This window comes from Cupressus sempervirens, chromosome 9, assembly GCF_028749045.1.
Source record: "Cupressus sempervirens isolate cs-2001-9-10 chromosome 9, ASM2874904v1, whole genome shotgun sequence".
NCBI classification, from domain to species: Eukaryota; Viridiplantae; Streptophyta; class Pinopsida; order Cupressales; family Cupressaceae; genus Cupressus; species Cupressus sempervirens.
The window spans coordinates 558,667,752-558,695,127 of NC_143126.1; the positions used below are offsets into that span (position 1 = coordinate 558,667,752).

A 27,376-nucleotide genomic window follows, 5' to 3' on the forward strand; every position below is an offset into this window, starting at 1 on the left:
AAAGAAACCATGTAAAATGATGGTGAAGTTAGATATTTGGAGAGCTTATGATGAAGTTAATAGGGACTTTCTGCTGAAGGTTCTGAAAAAGTTTGGCTTCAATGAAAGATGGATCAATTGGGTTGACGGTTGTATGAGCTCAACAAGGTTTTTTGTCTTGCTCAATGGCAGCCCACAAGGTTTTTTTGAATTGGAAAAGGGCATTAGACAAGGTGATCATGTATCCCCCTTTCTCTTTATCATTTTAGCTAAAGTTTTGGGAAAGTTGATCAGTGTTAAAGGAGTGAGAGGCCATTGGAAAGGTGTTAGAGTGGCTAAAGTTAAAGTTGTGTCTCACCTTCAATTTGTAGATGACACTTTCTTAGCAAGGGATGCTTTAGAGCAAGAGGCTAGGATGATGAAAAGGACGCTTGAGCTTTATGGAAAAGTTTCAGGACAGAAGATAAATTGCTTAAAATTTGAGATTTTCTTCTTTGATACCCCTGTAAGAAAAAAAGTGGCTATTCGTAGAATTCTAAATATAAAACAAGGGTTGCTACCAAGCAGATATCTAGGGATTTCGTTGTTCCAAGGCAATAATAAAGGTGAAGTGTGGAAGTGTTTAGCAGAAAAGTGTTTTGAGAAGATGGAATGGTGGAAGGGCAAGTGGCTCTCACCGTCAGGAAGAATTATGATGTTAAAATCAGTGGTGTCTATAGTCCCGAATTTCTCGATGATGTGTCTTAAAATTCCTAGGAAGGTAATTAGTAGTGTGGAAAACAAATGTGTAAGTTCTTTCAGAGTGGAGCAGGGGAAAGTAATAAAACCCCGTTGTTAAGATGGGATTGGATATGTAGACTGAAAAAGTATGGTGAAGCAGGACTGAGAGACTGGAATCAAATGAATGTGGCTTTGGGTGCTAAATTGGTGTGGCAGATGGTCTTGGACTCAGAGCAATTATGGCCTAAAATTTTAAGAGCAAAACAATTGGATTCTAATGATGAAACAAGGATCTTAATAGTTCAAAATCCCTTAAAAGGATTGGCTATATGGAACTTTATCATCTCTTGCCGACATGTTATTTCGGACCACATCTCATGGAAGATTAGGGATGGAAGGCAAGCAAATTTTTGGGTGAACTCGTGGAATGGATATCAAGTTTTGGATGAAGAATGTCAGGATAGAGATCTAAAGCAAAAAATTAGGTGATTTGTGGGATTGTAAGTTTAGAGACTACATAATAGAGTATAACGGGGTGTTTGGAAGGATTGGCGGGTGTAGGGCCTTTCTCTTGAACAACATCTCTAGAAAATGTCTTTTATGGAAGGAAAGTATGTTTAATTGAGAGAAATGAAAAGATTAGGTGGTGTGTTTCTGCCTCAGGTGAGCTTTCTATTAGGTTAGGCTATGAGTTGATGGCAAACAAAGTGGATGAAAGCTTTGAAGATGGAGATTTATGTTGGCATAAAGAGATTCTGCCTAAAGCGGAGACTTTTTCTTGGCTAGCTATCCAAGGCCGAATTCTAACTGGGGAAATAAGAAAGAAATTGGGATTTCAAGGTCCAACTAAATGTGTATAATGTGTGGTAAGGAGTAAGAATCGATGGACCACCTATTGTTACAGTGTGAAGTGGCAATGAAATGTCGGTGTCATGTGCAAGGTAAGTTGGGATGGCATGGCCCTTGGAGATCTTCTTAGCTGATTTCTTTTTATCCTGGCCATGAATGAGCAAAAGAAATAGGCTTGAAAACATGTGGAGGATAAGCCCATCAATTGTAATATGGGAGGTATGGAAGGAGAGAAATAGGGGCATCTTTCAAGAGGTGTCTGAATCTATGGAACAACTCCTGAGAAGGATTGACCATTCCATTGAAGGAGTTGGTGTTGCAGTGTTTAGGAAGAATCAATTGAAGTGTGTTTTTATGAGAGAAGATAGAGCTATTCAACAAGAATAGCCAAGGATTAAAATTAGACAGGCTCGAGCTTTAAGTGGGTTTACATCAAAGAAAGAACAAAGACAAAAATCAGTGTGGAAAGCTCTAGAGGAAGGTTGGATATAGGTAAATTTTGATGGAGCTGCAAAGAGATATCGTAGTAAATCGAGGGCAAGTTTTATAGTGTGGGATCATCATGGAGAAACTTTGGCTTTCAAGGCAAATAGATTAATGGATGGCACAAATAATGAAGCAAAATTCCACGAGCATTATTAGCAATTCAAAGTGTTAAGAAGGTCGGTGGGGTGAAAGTAATTGTGGAAGGTGACACGATGGTGGTGGTTGAGGCAATTAGGAGAAATCAAATTTCAGTGAGGCACTTAGAAAATTTCATGATAGCAATTAATGAGTTGAAATCTTTGGAGGATTTTAAATTTTATCATGTTTACAGAGAGGCTATCGAGGACGCTGATCAGTTATCAAAATGGGTGGCAGATTGTTTGGAGGTGGGTAAAGGGTGTTTTGAATGGTGGTCATTGGGATGGGGTTTTGTTTAATGTTTAAAATAGTGAAAAGTTGTCATTTTTAAATGATAAAGTGGAAGTTGTCGACTAAGGTTAAATGTCGAAATGGAGTAATGATGAAAAGATTCAAGTGATCTGAAATCAATGCTCACATAATGTAAAAGGCGAGTTTTAACAACAACGAACAGAATGATGATGAGTGCGGGAGGAATTGTCTATTTGATGTGGGTGATCTAAGCAAAGGGGGGGTGATGTCGCTATAAAACATGATAACTGAAAAGGCCTTTTTTAACCCAAAAAAAGAATAGTAAAAGTGCAGAACTGTTGGATAGTGACAGGCAATGAAAGCGATTGAGGGCTGCAATGGAGGCTACCTTAAACTTCCAAATGACTAGACAGCAGAAAGCGCTCTTCGGTCTGGTCCAAAATCACTAACTTCATTTGTTGCTTCAATGTCCATCGCCAGGAGTGATGGGGGCGGTGAAGGGGACGGTTGGAGAACTATTTCAAAATTCAACCCACCATTGGAAAATAAATGTTGACATAGTCGCAATGGTTATAGCGTGGGAGCTAGAATTGGCATTCTCGAAAGAAGTGGAGTGGGTGATGAAATCATTGTTTCCAATAGACATGATTGTTGGGATTGAATCCTTGTTAGAGTGGGCATGGCCGAGGAAGGGCTTCAATTACAATGAATGCTATGCGAATGAAGCAAAAGGGGAGTTGAGGGAAATTTGACTTTTTTAGGTGGCCAACTGGTGTGAATAATGAGGCTTATAAGGATCAAATTAGAGTTGAATGGCTCAAATTGGTGGAGGAGATTTGCTTTTTTCAAGAGGAGTCAGGAAGAAAGGTTAAAGGGTTTATGGTTTCCCATCCATGTTGTCGTCGCACTATAGGATGTCGTAAAAGGCAAATGGTGGTGAGGGTAGTTTTTTCAGGTAGAGTAGTACATGGTAGAAAATTGAAAGTGACCAAATTTTGCTTTTTGAGGATAGCCTGAAGGAAACTGGTTCTACATTTTTGTTCAAGGTGGATGATAGGAGTTTTGGGGTGTTAAGCTTCTATAAACAAATACAGAAGTTAAAATCTATAGCTTTAGCAGAGGGCAAGGAGCTACAGAAATGAAAAAAATAAAGTTGACTGCTATGATGAACCATGTAAAGGTGTCGAAAGCTAGAAAAGATCTAGGGGTGAACAAAGGATCAATCTGCTTAAGGAAAACACAAAAGGCGAGAAAGGTGGGAAAGGGAGCAATAAAGGTGACACGGTGTCTGAAGCATCGAACAGAGCCGAAGTAGGTTTTTGAGTGCAACGTAATTTTAGGGCTTTTTTAGTTTAAATGCTTGTGAAAACATATATATAAATCTTCATAGCCATAAAAAACCTTGGAAAGATGGGAAGTAGATGATGATAATGTGCTGGATAGTAATAGTTGGATATGTAGAAAGTTGTAAGTGGTTTTTATAGTGTGAAGGCTATTTTGGAAATTTAGCCTATCTATGTATCTTTGAAAGTTTATGAATATAATTCAATATTATTACCGAACAAATATATATATTTATATATATATAGACAGTAAAGCTACAATGTCTTCAAACCCTTTTAAATGGGTACCAATAAGACCAAAATCCTGAAAATGTCTTTTGCTATCTATTAAGACACAACACTTTAAACCTAATCCAAATAAAAGAAATAATATTGTCAATTTACACCTAAGCTACAAGGATTAGATTCCCTTGGCGCTTGAAGTAGGCACTGTAATCTATTTTCAGCTTTAATCCAAGTAAAGAAGAAAATGAGACGATAAAAAAGAAGTAATAGCATTGTGCTCCTTGAGCATTGTGTCTCACCTGTACATCAAACATGGTCAATCATTATCGCATCTTGGTTTGATTATATTCGCAGAAACTCAGATAATATTGCATGATGACCATATAACATATGTTATCATTTGCCAAGGCGGTACCATACATGATCTCCTTGTGCGGAGATCAAAATGGTTTGGAATATAACTGCATGCTAAGAAATAAATTTTAGGTGAAAACAAAATTATCATTTTTTCAGCATTCACCAAAACTGAAGCCAAGCAGAATCGTGTATTATCATGAACTTCCTTCTGTTTATATCTTGCATACCAACAGACGACAATTGCCTACATCCCCACAAATCAGTTGATTTATAATTTACATCAACAGATTAATCTGACTGATATCAATGAACAAACTTCATGTCCTGGGGTTCCTTGCCATTTCGTCAACGTCGAGCTCCATAGCTAAGACTGGAGAGTCTTTCTGCATTGCAACATCACTGAGAAAACAAAGACTTTCATTTGTATGGTCAGACAAGGTCAAACCTACAGGTTAAACTCATGGTAATAGCAGCAAAAGAAAGTAATTCATAAATATAAAATATCAACCTAAAAGATAATAAACTCTACTTTTTAGCAGCCAAGAAAGAAGTACACTAAACAATGAAAATGTTGTCTAGCAATAATTCCAAGTCTAATCAATCACTTGCCTGTTTATTATTGGACCATGGTCCACAGAGGAGCGCAAGCAGTAGATCACCCTGCCCAAAATGTTACTCATAGGCACTGGTCCAAATATTCGACTATCGCAGGCATCCTGCATTGAAGAAGGGACACTCAACTCGCAAATTTACCAGCTATTTTTAGTTAATTTTCATGCATAGACGCGTGAAAATAGGTACCCTCTTGAACAATGTTAGATAGCAAAAATTAGCTTCTTGTTTTACAATGTAATAACATCTACTGACAATAACTAGTGACCCACTCTGAAATCATCACAATTCCAACTTACATTTTAAACTTTGACTTGGGAATTCAGAAGATCACTCAATAAAGATCCATATAAAAAGTATGATGTTCATAGATAAGCAAACTTATCAAGTCACAAGATCTATAATAAGAAAATGTTGACGACAGCAATCAGAAATGGAAGTAATCTTCTGAGCAGAAGATTAACAGCATATCCATTTAGAGATTTTAATAAACTTCTACAGTAGAACCTCAAACAGCAGCAATCATAGTTAGGCTAACCATGAAGCTCATATAAGCTATTATATAATTAAATTAATATTGATTATGATTATATTTTTATAAATTGATAATTATTTATTTTAATTATCAATATATTGTTAATGTCGTAGCTTCAGTCAGATTAGTTTGAACAGAGATTAAGTTGTTCTTCGTAATCATGTTTATCAGTTAAACATAATGCATTACCACTAATTAATAATTATTAGATGTAATATATATACATATACACACTAGAGTACTTATATAGTAATGTTATTGATATCTAATAATTATTAATTAATGCAAAGACATTGATCAACACTATATTATTATTAATCTGATTGAACTGATTATGTAGAGGCATGTCTCGACATGGCTTGGGCCATGTAGAGAAATGTCTCTTCTAGTTACAGAAACACACACTCAGATCTGGACTTGGAAAACACATTACGTCCAACAGTATTATTACAAGTTGCAGAAATCTTGTTTACACGAGCATTTTACATTCAAGCAATTCAAAATATACTTGCAAGTTGACAGTCACAAAAACTTTAACATGGTATCAGAGCAGGTTGTTTACCAAGCCTGTGAAGTTTCACAAACATTTAACAGAACTGACAAATTTCCCCCCATGATAATATCATGATACTAAATGATTTTCAAATCAATATGCATAGGCAAACAGAGAAAAATGAATTCAACAATGGCCGTAATGCGCAGAACGTACAGGTTTGAATTCACTACCAATCATATGAGTCGAATCAAGCTTCCGCAATATTGAGCAATTTGGTGGGAAGGCTGGTGAATTTTCAATGGTAGATGATGAGTGTTCATCAAACCTTCTGCTATTTCTGCAACGAATTCAATGTTTTTGATTAAGGAAAACTGGTTTTGAAGGGTGCCTGAAATCCTTTACACAACAAAAAAATTTCAATGGAGCCTGAACAAAAGATTCAACAGACCAAAAGTGAAACAGGTCACCAACCAAAAAAAGGTGACTAGGTCAACCTCACAGATAACACAGTACACTTCTGCCACCAAATAAAACTCAAAAAACCCAATTCAGACCCCCTACTCCCAAAAGAGTGAGATCTAAGAATACGATCAGAGGACTGTTGGGAATGTTTGTATTTTTTACCTTTTAACCTTTGTCCAACCTTCCTCCACCTAAGAAGCCTCTTCTCCCAAACCAAAGCTTCACCATCTAACCCAACCGGAGAACCAGGCAAGATCACACCCGAAACTTTGTCCACTGAGACCTGACCCGCAGAGGCAAGGGCAACCACGGCAGCCATATCCAACAACGGATCAAAATCTGGATCAAATAGTGTAGAGCTACTAGCACCATCAGCAACCACAAATGGGGGGAATCCTTAAGAGCAGCGTCTTTAAGGACAAAGTAATGTTGAACCAAAGCCCCAAACCACCAAGGTGGTCTTTTCTTTGATTTTCGTACTTCCGCAGGATAGCGCGCGGCAATATGTCCAGTCCCAGAGCAAACTCTACAACAGAAAGGAATTCCTTCATAGTCTATAGTCTCAATCCTGGAACCATTAGGGACCTCAAGTTTTATCTTCTCAGGAAGGCCCATCGACGTATCAACCACCACAAGGATACGAGCATAAGTAGTATGCAAGATATCAGATGATTTAGAATCCACCATTTGGAAGTCACCAATGGCATCTCCCACAATTTCAAGGACCAAATCCAACCACAGGTGAAGGGGAAGATTTGGGAAGCTAACCCAAAGAGGCATATGAGAAAAAGATTCTGATGCAAGATCGAAACCCTCATGCCAGGGTTTGGCCAACAGAAGGTAACGATCCTCCCAGCTGAAACGACTACACAAAATAGCCCTCCTGTCATCAGCAGCAGCAAATTTTACTATGAAAAAACCCCTAGCCACAGGATAAATTTGGACAGTTTCAAAAATCAACGGGTCCCAATGCTTAGATATCCAAGCATGAAGAGCCTATAGGAAAGGCCAGAAGCCACGAAATCTTAAAATAGTGGCCCTCCTAGAGAAGTCCTCACTCATATGAGAAATTTCTTCAGCTATAACGTCCTCCAAAACCAACCGGATAGGACTGCTAACCGAGACAAGATTCACAACCAAGGAAAAAGTCGAACGATCCACAGATGGAATCCCCAATCCATGGACATCAGCTTTGAAAGCTGCCACATCCGCAAAAGAGGCAGCTTTGCCGCCAGCAGCAGAAGCAGACCTAAACCCCGAACAACCACCGGAAGAAGCAGTCCCAGCAGACGCAGCCCCAGCAGCCACAGGGTCCACCAAGGAAGTAGTGCAGGGAGGAGCCATGGCCAGAACACAGAGCGCAGAGCGGGAACGCTGAGCAGGAGTGCCGACACGTTCAAAAAACGCAGATTCAAAAGAACTATAATCTTCTAAACAGCTAAAGCTTTGGGTCAATGAAGGAAATGCACAACAAATTCAATGTTGGCCACATTTGGCTCCAAGGATTTTGATCCCAAGTTTTTACATTGACTTCCCCCTTCACTTCAGTTTGTTTCAGACATGCAAGGCCTTTAGATTATTATATCTCCTGCAAAACAATTCCTTGTCGCCAGAATGTCGTGTCTAATGTTTGAAGATGGAACATGTATGTTTGAGTGCTGAATGAACCAGGTGGCAATTCAAACAACGATGATTGAAATATCGGGGGGCAGGGGCAAATGGCCTGTGGACATGGCAGCGGCAATAGAAAACGATAGTACAAGTAGTGTATCCTAAGAAATGCAACAGATGTAACGACAAATAATATGCAGACCAAAATACAACTAAACACATGGTATATGATTGTGACGATTTGAATAGAAGTTTGAAAAGTCACAATGGACAGTGGTTGTAGCAGTTGTGCTTAGTTTGTAACTTATTCAAAACATACACAATCAAATCCAGTAACCAATTTGCATTCAAATAGATTGTGGAAATCTGACAATGTTAACCTATACAAGTGTTCTCCTTTCTGATGCCGTATTGGAGGCTCGAAAGCATAAATCAGGGATAGGTATTTATGACAGTCAATATTGAATCTTTTGGATAGAAGGTAACATGGGAGAAGAATCATGAGATGTCCAAACTATCTTTATATCAATTTCGACAATTTAAAAGTTTAGTGATCAGAATAGACAACTGGAAAAAAAAATCCTTTCATAGCATGTAGCCATGGATTCAAACTGCTACTGCATATGCTGCAACACTAACTCACAAGGTTCGAGTTCGAGTTCGAGTTTGGGAACTATGAAATTCGGATCAAGTTCGACAAGGATAAAAATTCGAAAAAAAAATCGATATTAAATTCGCCTTATATATATATAGTATATCCAATAATTTATTTTTTTTCTTTATTCTGGTTTCTAAAAATTAAAATAATAGTAGTTTTTATTTTATAAAACATTAAACTTTGTAAACAAACTAAAATGAAATAGTATATCCCATAATTTATTTTTGTTCTTTATTTTGGTTTCTAAAAATTAAAATAATAGTAGTTTTTATTTTATAAAAAATTAAACTTTGTAAACAAACTAAAATGAAAAATAATCAAATAATCAAATTTTAAATTTATTGACACATTAATGTAATAATAAATAAATTATATACTAGATATTAATATTGTATTTAGAGTTAATAAAGATAAATTTTATAATAATAAATAAACTTAAATCTTCTAATGTTAATAAGTAAATAAAAATAATAATAACATAAAATCAAATGTATCTTAAACATCCAAAAAAACCTAATATATTATTCTTCCCGTGAATAGCTCGAATGTTTTTTGCTGGATTGTTGTCTGCAACCAAAGTGAAGAAATAGCACATTACTGTGACGAAAGAGCACATTATTTACTGCCGTCAGAAGTTATTGTGGTCTGCGTGCAAAGAGACGACAATAGTGGCAACGGCAGCCCAAGCGGAGAAGACAATACTGGCGACGGCAGCCCAGGTCAAGAAGAGATAATAGATGCGACAACAGCTCATGCGGAGAACAGATAACAACAGTGGCGACAAAGCTCAGGCAGTGAAACCGATGGATATGTATTTCGGTGAACCAGAAGTTTTTTCCTGGCTGTACGAACTTAATCCGAATTTATACAATTTTTTCTAATTTTTTCAAGGTTCGCCGAATTTTGAATCTGAAGCCGAAAATTCGGCGAACCTTGTGACTTAGCTGCAACATGCCCATATATGATCCATCGATATGAAGAGAATACACCCACAAGGACAATGTTTACAAATGAACTTTGGGGTATTAATTTTTACATCCTCCCAACGCTTTGCAAATTGACAGTAATTTGTACTACATGAAGTAGAACGCTGCTCCTCCATAGATTCCATGGGCTACCAATGCAATTCCAGCGAATGGAGAAATTGACCTTTAACATTTCGGGCATTCTATCAAATAGTTCAATGCCTTAAAAACCTCAATAAAACCCATCTTCACAATGACTAGAGGGGCGTTTGATACTATATTTCTAGATTCTCGTTTGGAGGCTTTGAAGTTTCTAAGCAACGCATCTTGTGCATTGTCAATTTGCACCCAGGTCATATTATCGAATAATGCCATATCTGTCCTCTGTCCACACGAGCTGAATGAGGCATTATTCTTCATGTTGGGAAGGTGGTGTTTCAAACTTTCAATATATTTCCATCACGCATATCCTTTTATTCATTCAATTGGCACCCGATTCCAAATATGTTGTTAAACATATTGATGGTCTTTGTCTGTTCCTTCTTACACCATACTAGCTGAAATGACTTGTAATCAGATATGCACTCTGAAATGAAAGTATCGAAGAGAATGGAATTGTCTGTGTTGGCTCTAAAGGGTCCATGTATATGCACTTGTCTTCCGCCATTTTCATAAACAAAGACTTGGTATATGCTTGACGTTCTTCAGATCATAAACTGCCCAATGCATTTCTTGTCTCCATTCAGCGAATGACTCTTATATTAGTCATTAAGAGGAGACATTAATGTGAATGTCCTAATTGCATTGCTAAAGAATTTATTATATATTAAATTGACCATATACCAGTAGGAATATTGATCATGGTCAAAGCAAACCACAGAGTGACATTATAATAATTGATATATTGAGGGAATTGCAGAATCGGTCAACATTGGTGACAATATCAACAAATAATATACTATCAGTAATAAACCAGAGTTTGTGAAGAGTTTAGTGTTCACCAAGAAGTCAGAGAGAAAAATTTGGTGAAGAGTTCTAATAAAACTTCGAGTCGATAGGATGAGAATCAATATTGTTGTGTATGGAATGTAACCCAGGAGTTATTGGAATGATATCTCCACATGAAGTTGCAGAGGATGGTGATGCAATGACACTGAGATCGCAAGTATATATATTATGATGAATACCGGAATCACAATATAGTTGCCACTTAATTCAGATTTGATTGCACCATGAATATGGAACTCGATAATGATATTGCTCATCAATGTCATTGTCTGTAATTCAGAATGGACTACCATTTTGAATCTTTATATATAAGAGAAGTGAAAATAAGAATAATTGTGATACATAGAGGACCACAATTATCATCAAGGGATCATAAAGTGTTATGGAACATATTTTCAAAGTCCTATTGATCAATAGATTGATGTAATATATTGTGGAAGTCACCAGAAAACATCATTATTGACTCCTGAAAAACGATTCCTTAAAGTATGTGAGCAGTTTCAAAATAACCAATGCTTAGAGACATCAAATTGAACTTGAATATACTATAGGTCATCTTAAGAGATTTCCCATAGGTATTACAAGCAATTGGCAAAGGCTTTACAAAGATTGGATTCGTCCACTATGGAAAAATGAAAGTGACTTCGGATTGGTCTCAAGTTGTCAAGGTGGCATAACCTTCATTGAAGCAGCTTATATCAGGAAGGATGTTGATAAGCTTTGCTCCTGAATAATGAGATAAGTATTTTCTGATTATTATATCTTCAATATTATTTTTGTTTGGTCAACCTCTTATTCGTAGTTTTATATGTACTATAAGAGCAATTTGTCTCATTCTTTCCTTTGATCCTTGAAAATGTTCTTGCAGGAAGATAAGAATGGTGCATTAGGAATGTTGCTGAGGCATTTTTGCAGGTGATAGCATTTGGGATTATGAAACTAAGTCAAGACAATGAGCTCTTCCAATGAGAGGGAGCAAACTGTGATGGGATTTTGTTCAAATATCATGATGCTCATATAGCTATTTGGTCTAGGACTTGATCTTATGATAGAAGCTCCAAAGTGGACCCCCCACGAATAGGATTATTTAAAACAATCTCAAAATGGACAACTAGAGGAAACCCCAGCTAGCCTTTGAGGGTATTGCATAGGAGAATAATGGTCTTCCTTTTCCTCTATGGCTATAGAGTTAAACATCAACAACATTATCATAGCTAGAGACATTCTAGTTGCTCTTGAAAGAGCAATTGCATTATGCTTTGAGAACTATCTATGAAACAGTAAGCTGATTCTTTAAACATGGTATCTCTCCTTCATAAGACAAGGTTCATGATAACTCTCAGTGCCTTCGAGTTCTGGATGAGGAAATTAAAAGCTTACTCTTGAGTTTGACCCCATCACTTTAGTTGATATTCCCAGGGAATCAAACTCAGTCGAACACTGTCTTCTGAAGTAGGGTATTGAAGAGAAGCAACAATTGAATGCATCTGATTTAGAATCTCTATCACTCTTTAAGGCGGCTCAGCTTCATCATTTACTTCAAAATGATCCGTCCTAACTATTCTCTAGTTGAGATTTGTTGTAAGAGGCAGTAAATCAGTTTCCCTTTATGAATCACTTGCTTAAGCCCTTAGCCTCTCGCTGGCATTTCAAATCATTCTTCTGGCAACTTTAGAGGTCTCAGTATCACTCTACAGCATGATAGAATGCTGTTGGATAATTTTGTGTTTGAGTTTTGAGCAGACTTACTTTACTCTAGGGTAAAATTTTACTGGGGAGTCTTCAAAACTTCTAACAAATTATGACCTTGCCCATCTGACATTCTTGTTATGTACATTTTGATTTCTAAGTGTTTAACATATCTTTTCTGTTTGCCCCCAGAAAACATATACTGTGGTGTAATGAGCTTCCCAACATTTCTCTTTATTACATCATAGTCCTCAGACTTGGAAGGATAGTCTTCATGAGGATTAGAACATACACACTGTTCCACACTCTTACAGTTACATCATTCAATGAATTCAAATATTCTCAAATCATCAAGAAACATCTATAATGTGCACCCCGACACACTGTCCCATAAGACAACTCCAATTGCAAATAGGGTCACAACCACTTGCAAAAGTAGGCCTCAATAATTCTTCAAGTGAAATAAGCAAAACACTATTAGACTTCAATAGGCCTGAGCTATATTGAAAACATCTTTTCTGAGCCATATTTGTTGTTAGACCGTTACTCCAATCTCTGAGCTAGTGACAAACTCATGATCAGATGTTGTCATCCATTCTCCTGCTGTCTTCCAACCTCCTGTAGAACTCGGATCACCCAGGAAGCTCAACCCATAGCCGTAGTTGAAAATATCACGCATTGCGTAATATATCACAATGCAAAATGACAAACGATATTATCAGGCAAAAGATCGCCAGTGATATTGCTATACTCGCAGCACGAGATTTTTCCTTCAAATCACGGAAAAACTGCAATATATTTGCCAAAAAATCAGCGCCCATCCAAGTCAGCAGAAAAAGTTAAAAACTTAAAAAACATCAAAACTATTTAGGGTTTTTGGCATTTATTGGTGACAACAAAAACATTATTTTAGGTGGCATTAAGTCTGTAGACAACAATCAGTCGAATCGCTTTTAGGGTTATTCTTTTGGAATAAAGTATAAACAAAAGAAAGGTAGCATACAGCTGAAAATACTCAGTCAATGATAATCATACTCAGAGATATGCAAAGAAAGGTACCTTTGCATCCACCTTTGCCCTTAACTATTTAATATCAAAATATCTAAAATAAAACCTTTATATGAAACTTTGTAATATTGCTCCTCTAAGTGGCATCAAACTTGATAAGCCAGCTAAGGCATTGAAATTGCTGATATTCAAGGCACACAAGCAACAAATCACTTTGTGTTCATGTTGTATGCCTGCATTCATGGCTGAGGGCTCCCTATATTTTAGCCGTCAATTCATGCAATATAACAGAGTAGAATCTCTTAATTGGGTGGTACAATTTTTAACTGGTAACTTCCTGCATATGTAATGCATATGTAATGCATATGAAATTATTCTGCCGTCAATCTTTAAGTACTTTATTAGCACCCAATCTTAAGCTTTTAAATTTCTTGTCAATCTCTATAAATGTTTATATGAAATCTATCAGATGATCAGAACAAACTAAAACTAGAAAATATGTAATTTTTGTTTTCAACTTTGTTGCGTGAAAGAGAGTGAACCGGTGGATCTTCATCTTTTCCTTTCTTTATGAAAGCCAGCAAAATAAAGCATCATTGACATTGAAAACTATTAGAATGTTGTAATCATTCTTTAATGTTCTGATCTTAGTTACTCTTTAGTTTATTAGGTAGTTTCTACTTTTGTCTTTAGTTCACGATTGTTTCTTTTAAAAATATAGTCTTTGTAAATCTATATAAGAAGTTTTCATCTCCTCTATTTAATATAACATTGGTTTACCATAACATGGCATCAGAGCGGGTCAGTCAGATTTCATAAAATTTGGAAATTATTTTAAGGAAAATTAAAGCCTCTTCTTATTTTGAATTTTTTTCCTGAAAATTTTTTTTTTATTTAAAAAAATAAAAACTGTTGGAGGTATTTTATGCAAATTTTGTGTTTCGAATTTGAAGATATTTTCTAAGAATCGCAAGCCTAGTAGAGGGTTTTGATTTTACAATTTCTTGGTTTGAGCAAATGTCTTTGGTTTTTTGGGGTTGCATGTTTGTTGCATGTGCTTTTTGTGAGTTGCATGTACTTTTTGTGAGTTGCATGTTGCTTGCATATGCTATTTCCCATGCAAAATATTATGTTCTAACTTTTGACTATTGCCCACGAAGGTTTCTCTTATGAGTTTTCATTATATTTTGCCTTAAAAGTATTTCTGATGGGTTTTCATAATTTTTTTCCTTGAAAGCTTTCTGATTTGTAATCTTGGGTCTGGTGATTTTGTCCCAAAAAATCGAGACTTTTTTTGAAGACTGTTCTGGGGCATTGTGCTCTTGTACAAAAGTTTGGAGGGTTTGTCGATTTTTCCTCAAAATCAATGATATGTGTCTTTGGCTACAAGGAGGGACAACTTTGTTATCCAACATCTGGTTGAAACATTTCGTAATGAGATTTGGTCAGAAATTTTGCAAATTCTAGAGATTCTTAAGCATTAACAATCTTTCAGGCTTGATGATTACTCGATAAAAATGAGAATTTTTGGTGCGGCTGGGTTTTTCCCTCAAGTAGAAGGGTTTTCCCAAGGTATCTTTGGTGTCCTTGTGTTTCTTGCTTTATCTGTTATTATGCTAGCCTAGTTCAAAAACTTAACGCTAATGAGGGAAGGAATTTAGAAGTGAAGGTAAGATAAAGATAAGATAAATTTATGTATGTCCAAAAAGAGACCACAAATGGATCTAAGGGACTGAAGAGATTACAACAAGGCTGCAGCCAGCAATGGGAGCACCAAACGGTGTCCACAGAAAGAACAAAACAGGAAAGCAAAAAGAAAAGAGATGAAGTTGATTATTTTCCATATTGAATACATTTTCATCCAGGAAATTGCACTTAATTTGAAGTTCATAAGACCTTTCAAAAAAAAATTACTGGTTAAAGAGTGATATGGAACTGATAAACATCCTTCATGCAGCCCTTATTTGTTTCGTAAACCTTTGTTGAAGACAAAAAATTGACCAATTATAGACAAGTTTATGACTTGTATGAAGGTAAAAGCAAATTTTCCAAATTCACATGCAAATGACTTAACATACTGAAGTTTTTTATTTTACATTGAACCTAAAGATTTGAAACAACTGCACTCTAGTGTACTATACTGAAATCCTCCTGACATTTTTGTCAGAAATTTTAAAAATATTCAATCACCTAATGTAATATGAAAGACCCCTTATGGTTGAAGGAATCTAACCACTAGTTTCACTTAATTGTAGCCAAAACTCAAAAAGAATAGTAAAATGCAGCTTAATTTAAGTCATATCTGCACATATTATTATGTTCCACACCTTAATCTAATTTTTTAATCTTTTATAAAACAATCTTCCCAATTAAATTCTAATCATCATCTTACCGCTACCTTAGGGCTTAAAGATTCATTATCAGAAATCACCCAGCATTGATCCTTTTCTAGGAAGAAGGGCTCCTCCTTCTCATCAGTTGACAACATTTCTTCTCCTTCTACTGCAGCTAATCTCCGGATAATTGAATTATCTGGATTCTGAGGATCCTTCAGTGCAAGTACATCACCAACAAACACTGTCCTGTGGCCAGGTCACACAATGTTACTGTTGCTCCAAGAAAAACCACAAAAGCAAGAACAGAAATTTTGAAAAACATGCACCAATAAACACCCAAGCAAATTTATATGAATTCCTACATGCACCAACTCTCTTCAGTCCTCTGTTTGAAATATTAACTATACTTCCAATATGTCTACTTGAGAATTAGTCAAATCAGTCAGTTCCATAAAATAACCAGTTTCCTAGCAAACTAAAAGCCAATGCAAAAAAAAACAAATGCAAGGAATACTCATGGTTTCCCTTACAGAAAAATAACCACTAACAGGAGTTCATGAGACAATAAAAGCATATAGGAAATAAAAAAATGCATCTGTTTTGATTTGTAATATGACAAGCAAAACATGCAAACCAAAAAAACTCCGAGAGCAGAAAAAATCCTGAGTAGATGAAATCAAGAGCTCAAAAAACCCCAAGTTTTAAATGATTATAGCCAGAAGTGATTTCTTCAGCTTAAAGTATTTGTGATTCACCAATCATAACCTACTGTCAAATAAAGATGAACAGGAAGAACTAGGTAACTAACATCTGAAGTTTAAAATTGTATGAGTTCACAAAATAAGAGATTCTGTTGAAGGCTACTAAGACCAATGAGTAGGGCTGCAGCGTCTATCAAAGTGATGTCTAGTACACAATGTAGCCATTTGGATGAAATGAGGAAAATGCCTCTTAAACTCAACGATCCAGTATTACCACTATTAATCTTGAGTGGTATATTCCAAGGGTGCATCCAAAAGATTGTGAGCTCCATAGAGTAGAAGCATTTCAATTGTTTAGGGAAGGGGGAAAACAAGAGAACAAATAACCGAAAGTTTTTAATGATTATAGCCACAGTCGGTTACTTTGGATCAAAATTTAAAGTACTTGCAATTCACCAATCAATATAAAACTGTCTACTAAAGACTAACAGGAAAGGTTATTAATATAATAATATCCAAAGTAAAACCTACTATTTGATATACTGAAGGGACCTGTGTCAGGCCACAAATAGGAGACTGAATTGAAGACTACCAAAGTCTCTGAGAAGGGCAGGAGTCTCTACAAAAGTGGTTCTTCTCAGTTTACAGCATCTTTACTGGACCTTGGAGAAAGCAAAGATGTGATAGGCACTTGCACAGGTTCTTAAATTCAACGATCCAGTATTACCACTATTAATCTTGAGTGGTATATTCCGAGGGTGCATCCAAAAGATTGTGAGCTCCCTAGAGTAGAAGCATTTCAATTGTTTAGGGAAGGGGGAAAACAAGAGAACAAATAACCAAAAGTTCTTAATGATTATAGCCACAGTCGGTTACTTTGGATCAAAATTTAAAGTACTTGCGATTCACCAATCAATATAAAACTGTCTACTAAAGACTAACAGGAAAGGTTATTAATCTAATAATATCCAAAGTAAAACCTACTATTTGCTATACTGAAGGGACCTGTGTCAGGCCACAAATAGGAGACTGAATTGAAGACTACCAAAGTCTCTGAGTAGGGCAGGAGTCTCTACAAAAGTGGTTCTTCTCAGTTTACAGCATCTTTACTGGACCTTGGAGAAAGCAAAGATGTGATAGGCACTTGCACAGGTTCTTATTAAGAAGATTTCCATTGGAAGCTTGGATGACATTACATGCCAATGGATTCACAAGGCTTTTACAAATGGGGATTCACCAGTATGGCTCCCTTTTTAACCCCAAACCAGCATCCATCAATGGCTGCCAAAGGGTGTTTACTCCTGACAATCATGCATCTAGAGGCCACACCAGATTGAATTGTTGTTACAGTTAATCAACAAAGAATAGAAGATTGACAGGTGTTAAATGTATGGCTCTGTGTGTAATGATTTTTTTTTTAAAAGATTCATGTACAAATTAAGTGTACATTAAATATCAGGTTTTGTATCTCCTAGAGTCATGAGACTAATGTTTTAGGTGATAGGAATAGGTGACAGAATTTTGCATCCCCATTTTTTTTTTAAATTGGACAAATATCCCAAACAGAGTTAATGTAATTTTGAAAAGTCAGAATTGCTTAAATACCCTAAGACATCATTGTGCGGTAAATCTCCATTGGGTCCTTCATTCACATAGCAAAAACACTTGAAACCATTTAAATTTTTTATGTTTGGCAGAATATTTGATTTCAAAATGTTATTAATGGAACTTGTGTTAAAATTCACGATTTTTTATGACTTTTATCAAATAGATAGTGGTGAGTTTATATAATATGTCATGACGAGTTTTCCAGGAAGTTAACTCCCCACCGGCTCCACCAGCCTTTGGCTCATGAGTTTACAGAGTACTTGCAGAGCTTTGCATTATTACAAGAGACACTGTAAGGAGTGGAAGCCACATCTCCCTGTAACATTGGTAATCTCCCTTTTCTTTTAACTGATCCAATTTTATTCATTTGAAACCTTGTATGCATCAAATTTTTGGTCTTTGCTTTAGCCAATAGGAAGATTTTGGCATTTTTCGGTTCAGATTAGTTGCTTTCTTTCAAAGCCATCATAATGTCACTAGGGAAGAAAGAATTCTTACTAGTCTTGTGCTCACAACTGAGGCAAAAAGATGGTGAATAATGTTTTCAATTATGTAGAAGCCCCCAACTAAATATTGTTAGCATGAATAATTGTATATTGCTCAGTTGTTAACTTCTTAGGGAGAATCCTTTGTACAATTTGAAAAGAGGTTTTATCACATATTGTACCTCATAAAGTTAAAATGCTAAAACTATTAGAATATTGTAACGTTTCTTCAATGGTCGTCTTTAATTTATTAGGCAGTTTCTATTATTGTCTTTAGTTCACAAATTGTTCATGATTGTTTCTTTTACAAACATCATCTTTGCAAATCTATATAAGGAGCTTTCATCTCCTCTATTTAAAACAGCATATTTAATACAGCATCAATTTCCCATAACATGGTATCATGGTAGATTGATAGAATTTCATAAAATTTGGCAATTTTTTTAAGATAATTCAAGCCTCTTCTGATCTAGAATTTTTTTCCAGAAATTTGTTTCTCGTTTTTTTTAAATAAAAAGCGTTCGAGGTATTTTATCAATATTTTGTGGTTGGTCTTTAAAGACTTCTGTTGAAAACCACAAGCCTAGTCTTAGGATTTGATTGCTTGATTTCCAAATTTGAACAAAAGCCTCTGATTTTCGAGGGTTGCATGTATTTGCATGCTTGTTGCAAGTGCTTTTTATGAGTTGCATGATGTTAACCATGCTTGTTGCAAGTGCTTTTTATGAGTTGCATGATGTTAACCACACGAAGTCATGTGTTTTCCCGCAGTAAAGTTTCTCTACTGGGTTTTCATAATTTTCTCTTTAAAAATCTATGAAAAACTAGTCCTGGTGTGTTTTAATAATTTTGCCCCTTGAAAAAAAAATTTGGGCTTACTATTTTTTCCTAAACAAGTAAGGGTTTGCTCCTATCAAGAAGGGCTCTTTGGTTTCTTAAAAAGTTTCTGTTATTTCTTTAAAAACAATGCTTTGTATGTTGATCTATGCCTTGGATTTTGTGCCAGCAATCTGTTTGGTTTTTTATTTTGTCCTCAAAAATTGTTTCTAGATTTTGTAATTTGCAAAGTTGTGTAGGATTCCTTTTTGGTTTTTTACTGTTTTCCCCAAACAAATGATGATTTATAATCTTTTACATTTGGCGGTTTTTCCCTCAAAAATCATGATGTTTTGCAATTTGTTCTGGGGTGTCATGCTCTTCTGCAGCAGTTTGGAGGGTTTGCCATTATTTCCTCAAAATCATGGCAGTTGCTCTTGGTGTGTATCTCTAGCTACGAGGAGAGACAGCTTTGTTATCCAACATCTGGTTGGTTGTTTTGTGATGATTTTTGGTCAGAAATTTTGCAGATTCTGAGAGGGTTAGTGGCAGACTCATCCCAGTGGTAGAATCAGTGTGTTAAGGTAGGATAGTTTTATAGATTAGGATAAATATAATATGATCATCTTCAGACTGTAGGAAGGTATAGAACACTTATCAATTACTATATCTATACTCCTTTGTTTAGACAGCATATATATATCATATCAAGAACTGATTCCAATTAGTCACGAACATTCATTACAAAGAGTTACGATTACATTAGGGTTGGTTAGTATGTACCAACTAATCAAAGTATTATTAGCATAACTTGCAACTCAACCATAGATTGATTTATATCTCAATCATTTGTAATTCCTAGAGTGCTCGATATTAATATGCACCATGTTCATCTCAGTTGAATATGATAATGCTGGTTGATTATCTCATAAATTTATGGACTACTCAAAGATGTGTATCTATGTGTGTATATTTGTAATGCATATATATATAGGGTCCAATAATCTAACCATAGCTACCATATCTTCAACACAGTGACAACCTCGTTGAAATATCCTTAATAAGGATTTGACAACAAAGATATTTAATTCTCAGAACAATAGAGATGTAACTCAAGCTCTTACAACAAATAGACTAAGTCAGACTTGAAAAATAAAGCTACAGCACAAAAGTTTTATTATTCAGTCTTAGGATAAAACCAAACTCCTTTATTCAATCATGCAAAAACTTGTAAATGAACCAGACCCTAATCTGTACCAAAGATTGATGCCATAGATCACCCTTCGTTTGAAAGAGAAATAGACAAACTTGCTGTAGAGATCTGTTGGCATCTGATATGCAGCATTGAAGAGGAGATTAGAGGCTGTTGAATAGTTGAACAGCCAAACCTAGTTGTACGTCCAAGGCGGCGGGCTGGGGTTTGCGTCCCAACTGATGACAGACTTGCATAACAGTAAAAATCAGAATAACAATAACATAACCCCTTTTGAACTTGCTCTTCCTTATAAGGTTACCACAACCCTAAAGCCAATACCCTAATTAGGGCACCAAAACATGAACTCCACCACCAAGCCAAAAACATAATAATTTGAGGCACAGCTTCAAAGTTTGGAATAAATAAAATGAGTCTCTTTTAATTCTCATATGGCCCCCTCTATGACTGAAATCTAGGGACTTAATTGAAACTGGTCCCACTACCAATATAACTCAGTTTCCTCCTTTTCCATAATTTGCCTAGGTGTCGGAGGATAAAAAGTTTACACTTAGCGAAATAATGAAATTACAATAGTTGCTAAAGAGGGGACATGACACTTGTCTCTTATTGCAAAGCATTCTGAAGAAGGGGGCAGCTTTCTCTATTTTTCCTAGACAGACTTTGGCTACTTTTGGTCATTGACTTCCTACAGATCCAGGTGGGGTCTCAACAACAATAGAATGTTCTAAAGAATTTATGACCACTAGACACATGGAGTATTTTGCAAAGTAGTTAGAAGATGACCACTAAGGGAGGGTATTATAACTAATGTTTCTTTTATGGTCATCTCAGTTTACCTTTAGTTTATTAGGCAGTTTCTATTTTCATCTTTAATTCATGATTGTTTTTTTAGATACATTGTATTTGTAAGCCTATATAAAGAGCTTTCATCTCCTTTGTTTAATGCAACATCCTATAAAGGAGCAAGATGGAGATTTACCATAACAAAAACATTCTATTTCCAAAGTCTATTTGCTTTTTCAACTTGGAATACCAAAATCTATGATGATTTCAGGTAGTTGATCAATTGCTTTAAAGACGAGCCAATTTTTTTTATTAATCTTGAGTTGAAGAATTTTATGCTATATTACCCCAAGTTTTTGGGACTGGGGGATGAGGGAACACACTCCCAAATCCCCTTTTTTGGCCATTTTTTAAGTACAGCTCGGAGTGGAAAAGGCAATTGCTATATAAAAACAGGGGAAACTAAAATATATAGGAAAATTTAAAATATTTGTATGAAAACATGGATAAAGCATGCAAATATACATTCTAGAACCTCAACTTAAGAACCAACAGAATTCTTATGCCAAATTTGCATTGAATTGAGAGTCGAAGTCAAGTTTCTTATAGAATTCATTGTCAAAGTCAAGTTCTTATAGAATTCATTGTCAAATTTGTGTTGAATTGAGAGTCAAAGTCCCCTAACTGTCCTCCATCTCTACGAAATCCCAAAAACAGGGATGTGCCAAAAAGAACCAAAGGATGAATCCACTAGTAACTCTGCTTGTGTGGGGACTTTAGAGTTAGAAATAGTTGTGAAGACTAAGATATGTACAATCACCATTGAAGCTAGTGACAAATGATTCTGGTTTTATTTTTTGTAGTGAAACTTATTAAGCAAGATGTCGTCAATTGTATAATTGCCATTTTGTTCTTTATCTATGTGATATCCCCAAATTCTAGTCATTTGCCAAGGAGTGGCAGACCATGTCCCTTGTCAATAATATGCATTACTTAATGAGAACAGATTTCCACAATCCATGATAATTATTTGCAAGCACTTTTGGATTTGATCATGTAAAGTTTTTTAGCATCAAAAAAATTTACACAATTTAATCCAGAAGTGCTTGCAAATAATGCATTACTTAGTTAGAAACAAGCAAACCATAGTAAGGTTCTTGATTACTTGGTGATTATTTGGTGATTGATGCACTTAGACACCATAGCATTGATGCCAAGCATCATTGATCGGCGTATCTAAAAAATGAACAAAGAGACCCACACTCTCTAACCAAGCAGTAGAACCTCCCCCTAATCTCATAATAGATGGGGCAATGGAAAACAAAATGAGTCACGAATTTCATCTACCCAAGGGGGCAGAGACATCATATCCTATCCTCTCTATCAATCTTTTGATCAGTCTGTATGCATAACTGATGGGAGCCCACTCTAAAAGATCCTAGAGAGATGCAGAGGGCATGAGCCCAACAGCAAGAGAGGTACCAAGAGTGTACAATGACCCCGCCCTAGATATCAACAAAGTGCTCGGTGTAGGAACTCATCCTCAAGCGGACCCCCCACCCCCCTCTCAGAGTGTTACTCCATGTCATGATCATATATTGTTTATGAATGTTGAGCAAGACATGCTCATTGAACTCTTGCTAAGAAGGAAGGAGACAAGTGGGGGAATCGAGAGAGAACTGAAAGGAGGCGAGGTGATCCATTGCGATCCTGATCGAACCAAGAAGAGCAAAGGCTTGAGTAAACCAGCAACGAGCTCTACCTATGAGATACCTCGGAGTAGTAAGCAAGGTAAGAAAACCTATAGCACCCCTTTGTAGAATCTGCAAAGCTCTATAATCAATGGAGAAACCGAACCAAGTCAAAGATGGTCCCAAGCCTGAAAGGATGAGCCCCAAACTCGGCCAAGATGATACTATAGGGGGTGGATGGATGACATCTAATAATGCGCCGAAGGAGGGTCTTAACTCTCTTGACCAAAGCCTAATCAGAATCCAAGAGAGAGGGCCCCCACATGGTGGAGCCATAAAGAATGGTCCTAACCAAAGAGTCCAAGAGGAACATCTTTGTTGCAGTACCCAAAAAATGATGTCTAAAACCCTGCCCCTCAAGCATAGCCAAGGAACCAAGCCCTTTGTTAACTCAAGGTTGCATGGCCGATCTCATACTAAAACGAGGCCAAGAATACTTGACCCCCAGGCAAGTATAGGAAGATGTGATCTCAAACTCAGTGCCCTGAAAATAGAAATGGAGATGTGAGGTCTTCAAGCAATTGAAGACCATCACCCGAGTCTTCCTAGGTTCACAACTAGTTGCCACAAGTCGCAGGATGCCAACCCATAAGAAGTCATTGAAGCCCCTCCAAGGAGAAAGCCAAAAGAACCACATCATCGGCAAACAGTAGAATAGATATCAAAACCTAGTGTAAGTAGCAAACATCCCTGAGGAGCATGAAGTCCTAGAGGAAAGCCTCAAGTTTGTCAATGTAGATACCAAAAGGAGTGGGGGAGAGAGCGCAGCCTTGCTTCACCCCGATGGTACTCTAAATAAAATTTGGAAAACCCTGTTGTGTCCTAAATCTACCAACAACACTCATATGATCTCATAATAGCTATCAAGAGAGCCTTTGAAATACCAATGTGTCTGAGAATCTGGAAGAGAGTCGCTTGAGGAACGAAGTCAAAAGCCTTTCGAAAGTTTAGAAAACAACAATAGACTTTCACCGAGCGGTGTCAAATCTCCTCAATGATAGTCCACAAAGTCAATATGGTCCGTGGTTTGGAAATCTATACGAAAACTAGCCTGGCCCCTAGCCTAATAGTGTCTTTGATCAAGCTCCCTAGATAGAATAGTGTTCTGCAAGGTGGTGTAGAGTTTGGCAAACATATGCCCAACCATGATGGTCTTGCAGTTGTCAGGGTCTAAGATTGGCCCGATCTTATGGATCAGATAGATAATATGTTGCCACCAAGAGTTGGGGAAACCAATGCAAGCCAACCAATTAAAGATCACTATGAGGAAGAAGCCCAAAACTGTAAAACCAAGCTTGAAGAGCTCCACTCGGAACCCTTCCTCATCTATTGCCCTGCTACTTTTTATGCATCTAATGGCCTCACTGATGTTGGAGAACGTCAAGAGGTGGCAATGATGTGAAGGGGTGAGGTGTGGGGGGGGGGGGGGGGGGGGGGGGGTTGGTCGAGGATATCATAGAGAATGGAGGTGTGGGAAACAAGGGAGCCAAGATCCAAAGTCGAGAGGGTACAGAGTGTGCTAGAAGAGCTTTGGCGACCACAAAAGAGAAGCATAGAGGGATCTACACTACAACAAGTATAACAACCGCTTCTTGTGGCAAAGAATGACAGTAGGCAAGATTCATATAGGTGAACGAGGGTGAGAGGGTGGAGAACAAGCAGTGAAAGGACTTGCAATCCTTATCGAACATTGATTTATAGGGCAAATGTTCTTGGGCATGGGGCTGTGAGAGAGGGAGGAGGTGCAGTGGGGAATGGAGAGGAGGGCAAAATAACAGCGCAGCCACAAGTGAATCAAACATGAAAGGATCATCCCTAGACTTGGCAAAGAATTTTTGGGGGAGGAGTCACCTAAGGTGGTGCACAAAGAGGTCAAGGTCACTCTCACTGAAGCAAGAGGAGGTACGTGTAGGGGGAGGTGGGGTCCCCTCAACGTCGAGGGAGGGGGGCAATGAGCGGACAGAGTGGTGGGAGGGATGAGAGACCCTAAGGGTAAGGCAAAGGAGGCCGTGTCGGCCAGCAGGGAGGGAAATGGTGATGCGAGTGATGAAGGGGACGAAAGAGGCAATACAGATAGAGCATTGTCGACAACACTCACGCCACCGCAATGAGGTTAGTAGGGGAAGAGACCAGAACCCAGAAAGTAGGAAAGACTATTCAAGATCACCAAGTCTGACAACTCACATAGAATTATGGGATGGTGGTCATAACTAGTAAGGGGTCCAAGACAGTCCTCAAAAGAATGCTGTAATCCTAGAGCAGCTGGATCTAAAACAGTCGTACCCACCATATCAGACCCACAGTCGTAGAGGGAGGTCTAAATGTCTCTAGTCCCATGGCTGAGAACTTGGTAATGTATTTGTGCAAATTGTTGAAGGGGTTGTCGCTCTTCGTCGTGTGGACATAGTACGAGGAAGTCGGTAGGAAATAACGTACCACAATGAAGATGTCCTTGGAATGTGATGTTCTCCAACGAAAACAAATCCACATGAACTTGGCTGAACTATCAGAGTGAACCATTGAAGTCGTGCTGAAAAAGCGGTCATAAGCTAAATAGGCAACCCCAACAAAGCTCCTGACCCCATCAGAGAACCTAACTCTAAAAGCAAACAGATACTAGTAGTTTGAGATGCCAGGAAGAGGACGAACAGGACTCTCATGAGTCTCTATAACAAGGAGAATACCTGCAAACCCAAGAGCATCCTGAAACAAACTCGGCAAGGACCATAAAGTACCATTGTCGTTCCAGCACTTGACATGCAAGGAACCATGGTGGGCCTCTAACACCTAATTGTTGTCACAACCGTCATTTGGCCTTGGCAGCCAACCTCGATTTCCATCCCAATGGAGGAGAATCCTGAATGACAACCCTAAGGTCTCTGATAACTGCCCACTTCCCTAAGTGTCTAGCCTCAACTACAAGTCCTCGGCTACAAGTCCTCGGGAATGTTTCAACTTTGCTACCTGTAATTTAATGAGGTCCTCATCAAGAAAAAACTTAGGGGAAGAGGAAAAAGATTCCCTAGCACCCTAAGAACTCATAGACGGTCGACCAAAGAAAGATACTAGAGGAAGAGGGTGTCATCCTGTCGGGCCCATGCCCTATCAAGTGTGATATCTATGATGTCTAGTTGATCATTAAGGAAGGAGTGGCCTATTGAAATGGGATCCACAAAGGAGGGAGGGAGGCCACTAACTCTCAAATTGAGCTTGCAAACTTGCCTAACATGCTCATCCAACAATCTGGCCTAAACTAACTCCGTCGAGGTTGTGGGGGTACTAAAAACCAATGCCTTCAATTTAGAGATGTCGGATTCTTTGACCATAGCATGTGAGTTCAGCTAACGATGAAGCTTGATGTTCTCGATACCCAATTTAAAGATAGAGACAACTAGGTTTGTGAGAGAAACCCTAATAGCAACATTCTCTAGCTTGAGTTGTGACAATAGTTCTAGAAAGTCATTCATAGTGGTGTCAGAGAGCTTTAAATGCTAGTAGGTGAGGAGAGGAACCGCTGGCTCCAGCGCATGAGACCCATCACCCAGCTTTGTCATTGCAACAGAGGAATCAACAAAGAATGATAGTAATCATAGCGGTGGAGTGGCAAGAAGAGACCACATGAAAGCAACAGACGGAAGCGTTCCCCAAGGCCTATCATGAACAACAGCAAACCAAAGAATCCCCAGAGTAGCAACACAAAAACTAGAAGCCAAAGTGCGGGCTATGTTAGAGGAAAGCAATCAAGCACCAACCATGCAGGGAAAGCCCAAGCACAAAGCGAGGCAACAATGGCCTTACAACCAGTAGTAAGCCCAACCTCGAAGCACTAAGACATCAACAGTGCAAAGACCACCGAGTGGCAAACACTGACCAAAAAGACACTAGCCTTGTCGTGCCACATAAGAGCGTTGCTGGAAACCAAAAATAATAGGTGAAAGTCGAGCCAAGAGAGAAAACACGCAGATAGGGAATCGACAAGCGAAAAGTTGAGAGGAAGATGCGAATGATTGTCGAAAAACCCACGAAAAACACACACAGAGTGACATCGGGAGACTTGTGGAGAAACACGCAAGAAGCACCACCATGACCAAGCAAGCAGGAGGAGTGACAACCAGATACGGGCTCACTGCGTACACAAGCTTATAATGCTCACCGCTACAAATGAGCAACTAGATTAAGCAACTCAAACAAACAACCAACTAGCTCAAGCACCTCAAGCAACTCAAACAGAAAATCAAGCAGCTCATCCAAAATCTCTATTACTATGAATAATCCTTTGAAATTTAT

At 37.6% G+C, this 27,376-nt stretch overlaps 1 protein-coding gene across 2 annotated transcripts in view; it reads right to left on the reverse strand.

Moving 5' to 3' along the window:
• Window positions 1–4,237: 4,237 nt before the first annotated feature.
• LOC149539872 (mitochondrial ATP-independent inner membrane protease subunit 2-like) overlaps window positions 4,238–27,376 on the reverse strand; it is a 68,681-nt gene continuing 45,542 nt past the window's right edge. Inside the window, exons 3-5 of one of the 2 annotated variants that reach the window (XM_089801072.1) lie at window positions 15,792–15,975; window positions 4,959–5,065; window positions 4,238–4,748 (exon numbers count right to left, since the gene is read on the reverse strand). In XM_089801072.1, coding sequence (XP_089657198.1) covers window positions 4,667–4,748; window positions 4,959–5,065; window positions 15,792–15,975 — 373 coding nt within the window. In that variant the 3' untranslated portion in view covers window positions 4,238–4,666. Of the gene's footprint in view, window positions 4,749–4,958; window positions 5,066–15,785; window positions 15,976–27,376 lie in introns of both variants that reach the window. The other variant, XM_089801071.1, reaches the window with a different exon arrangement.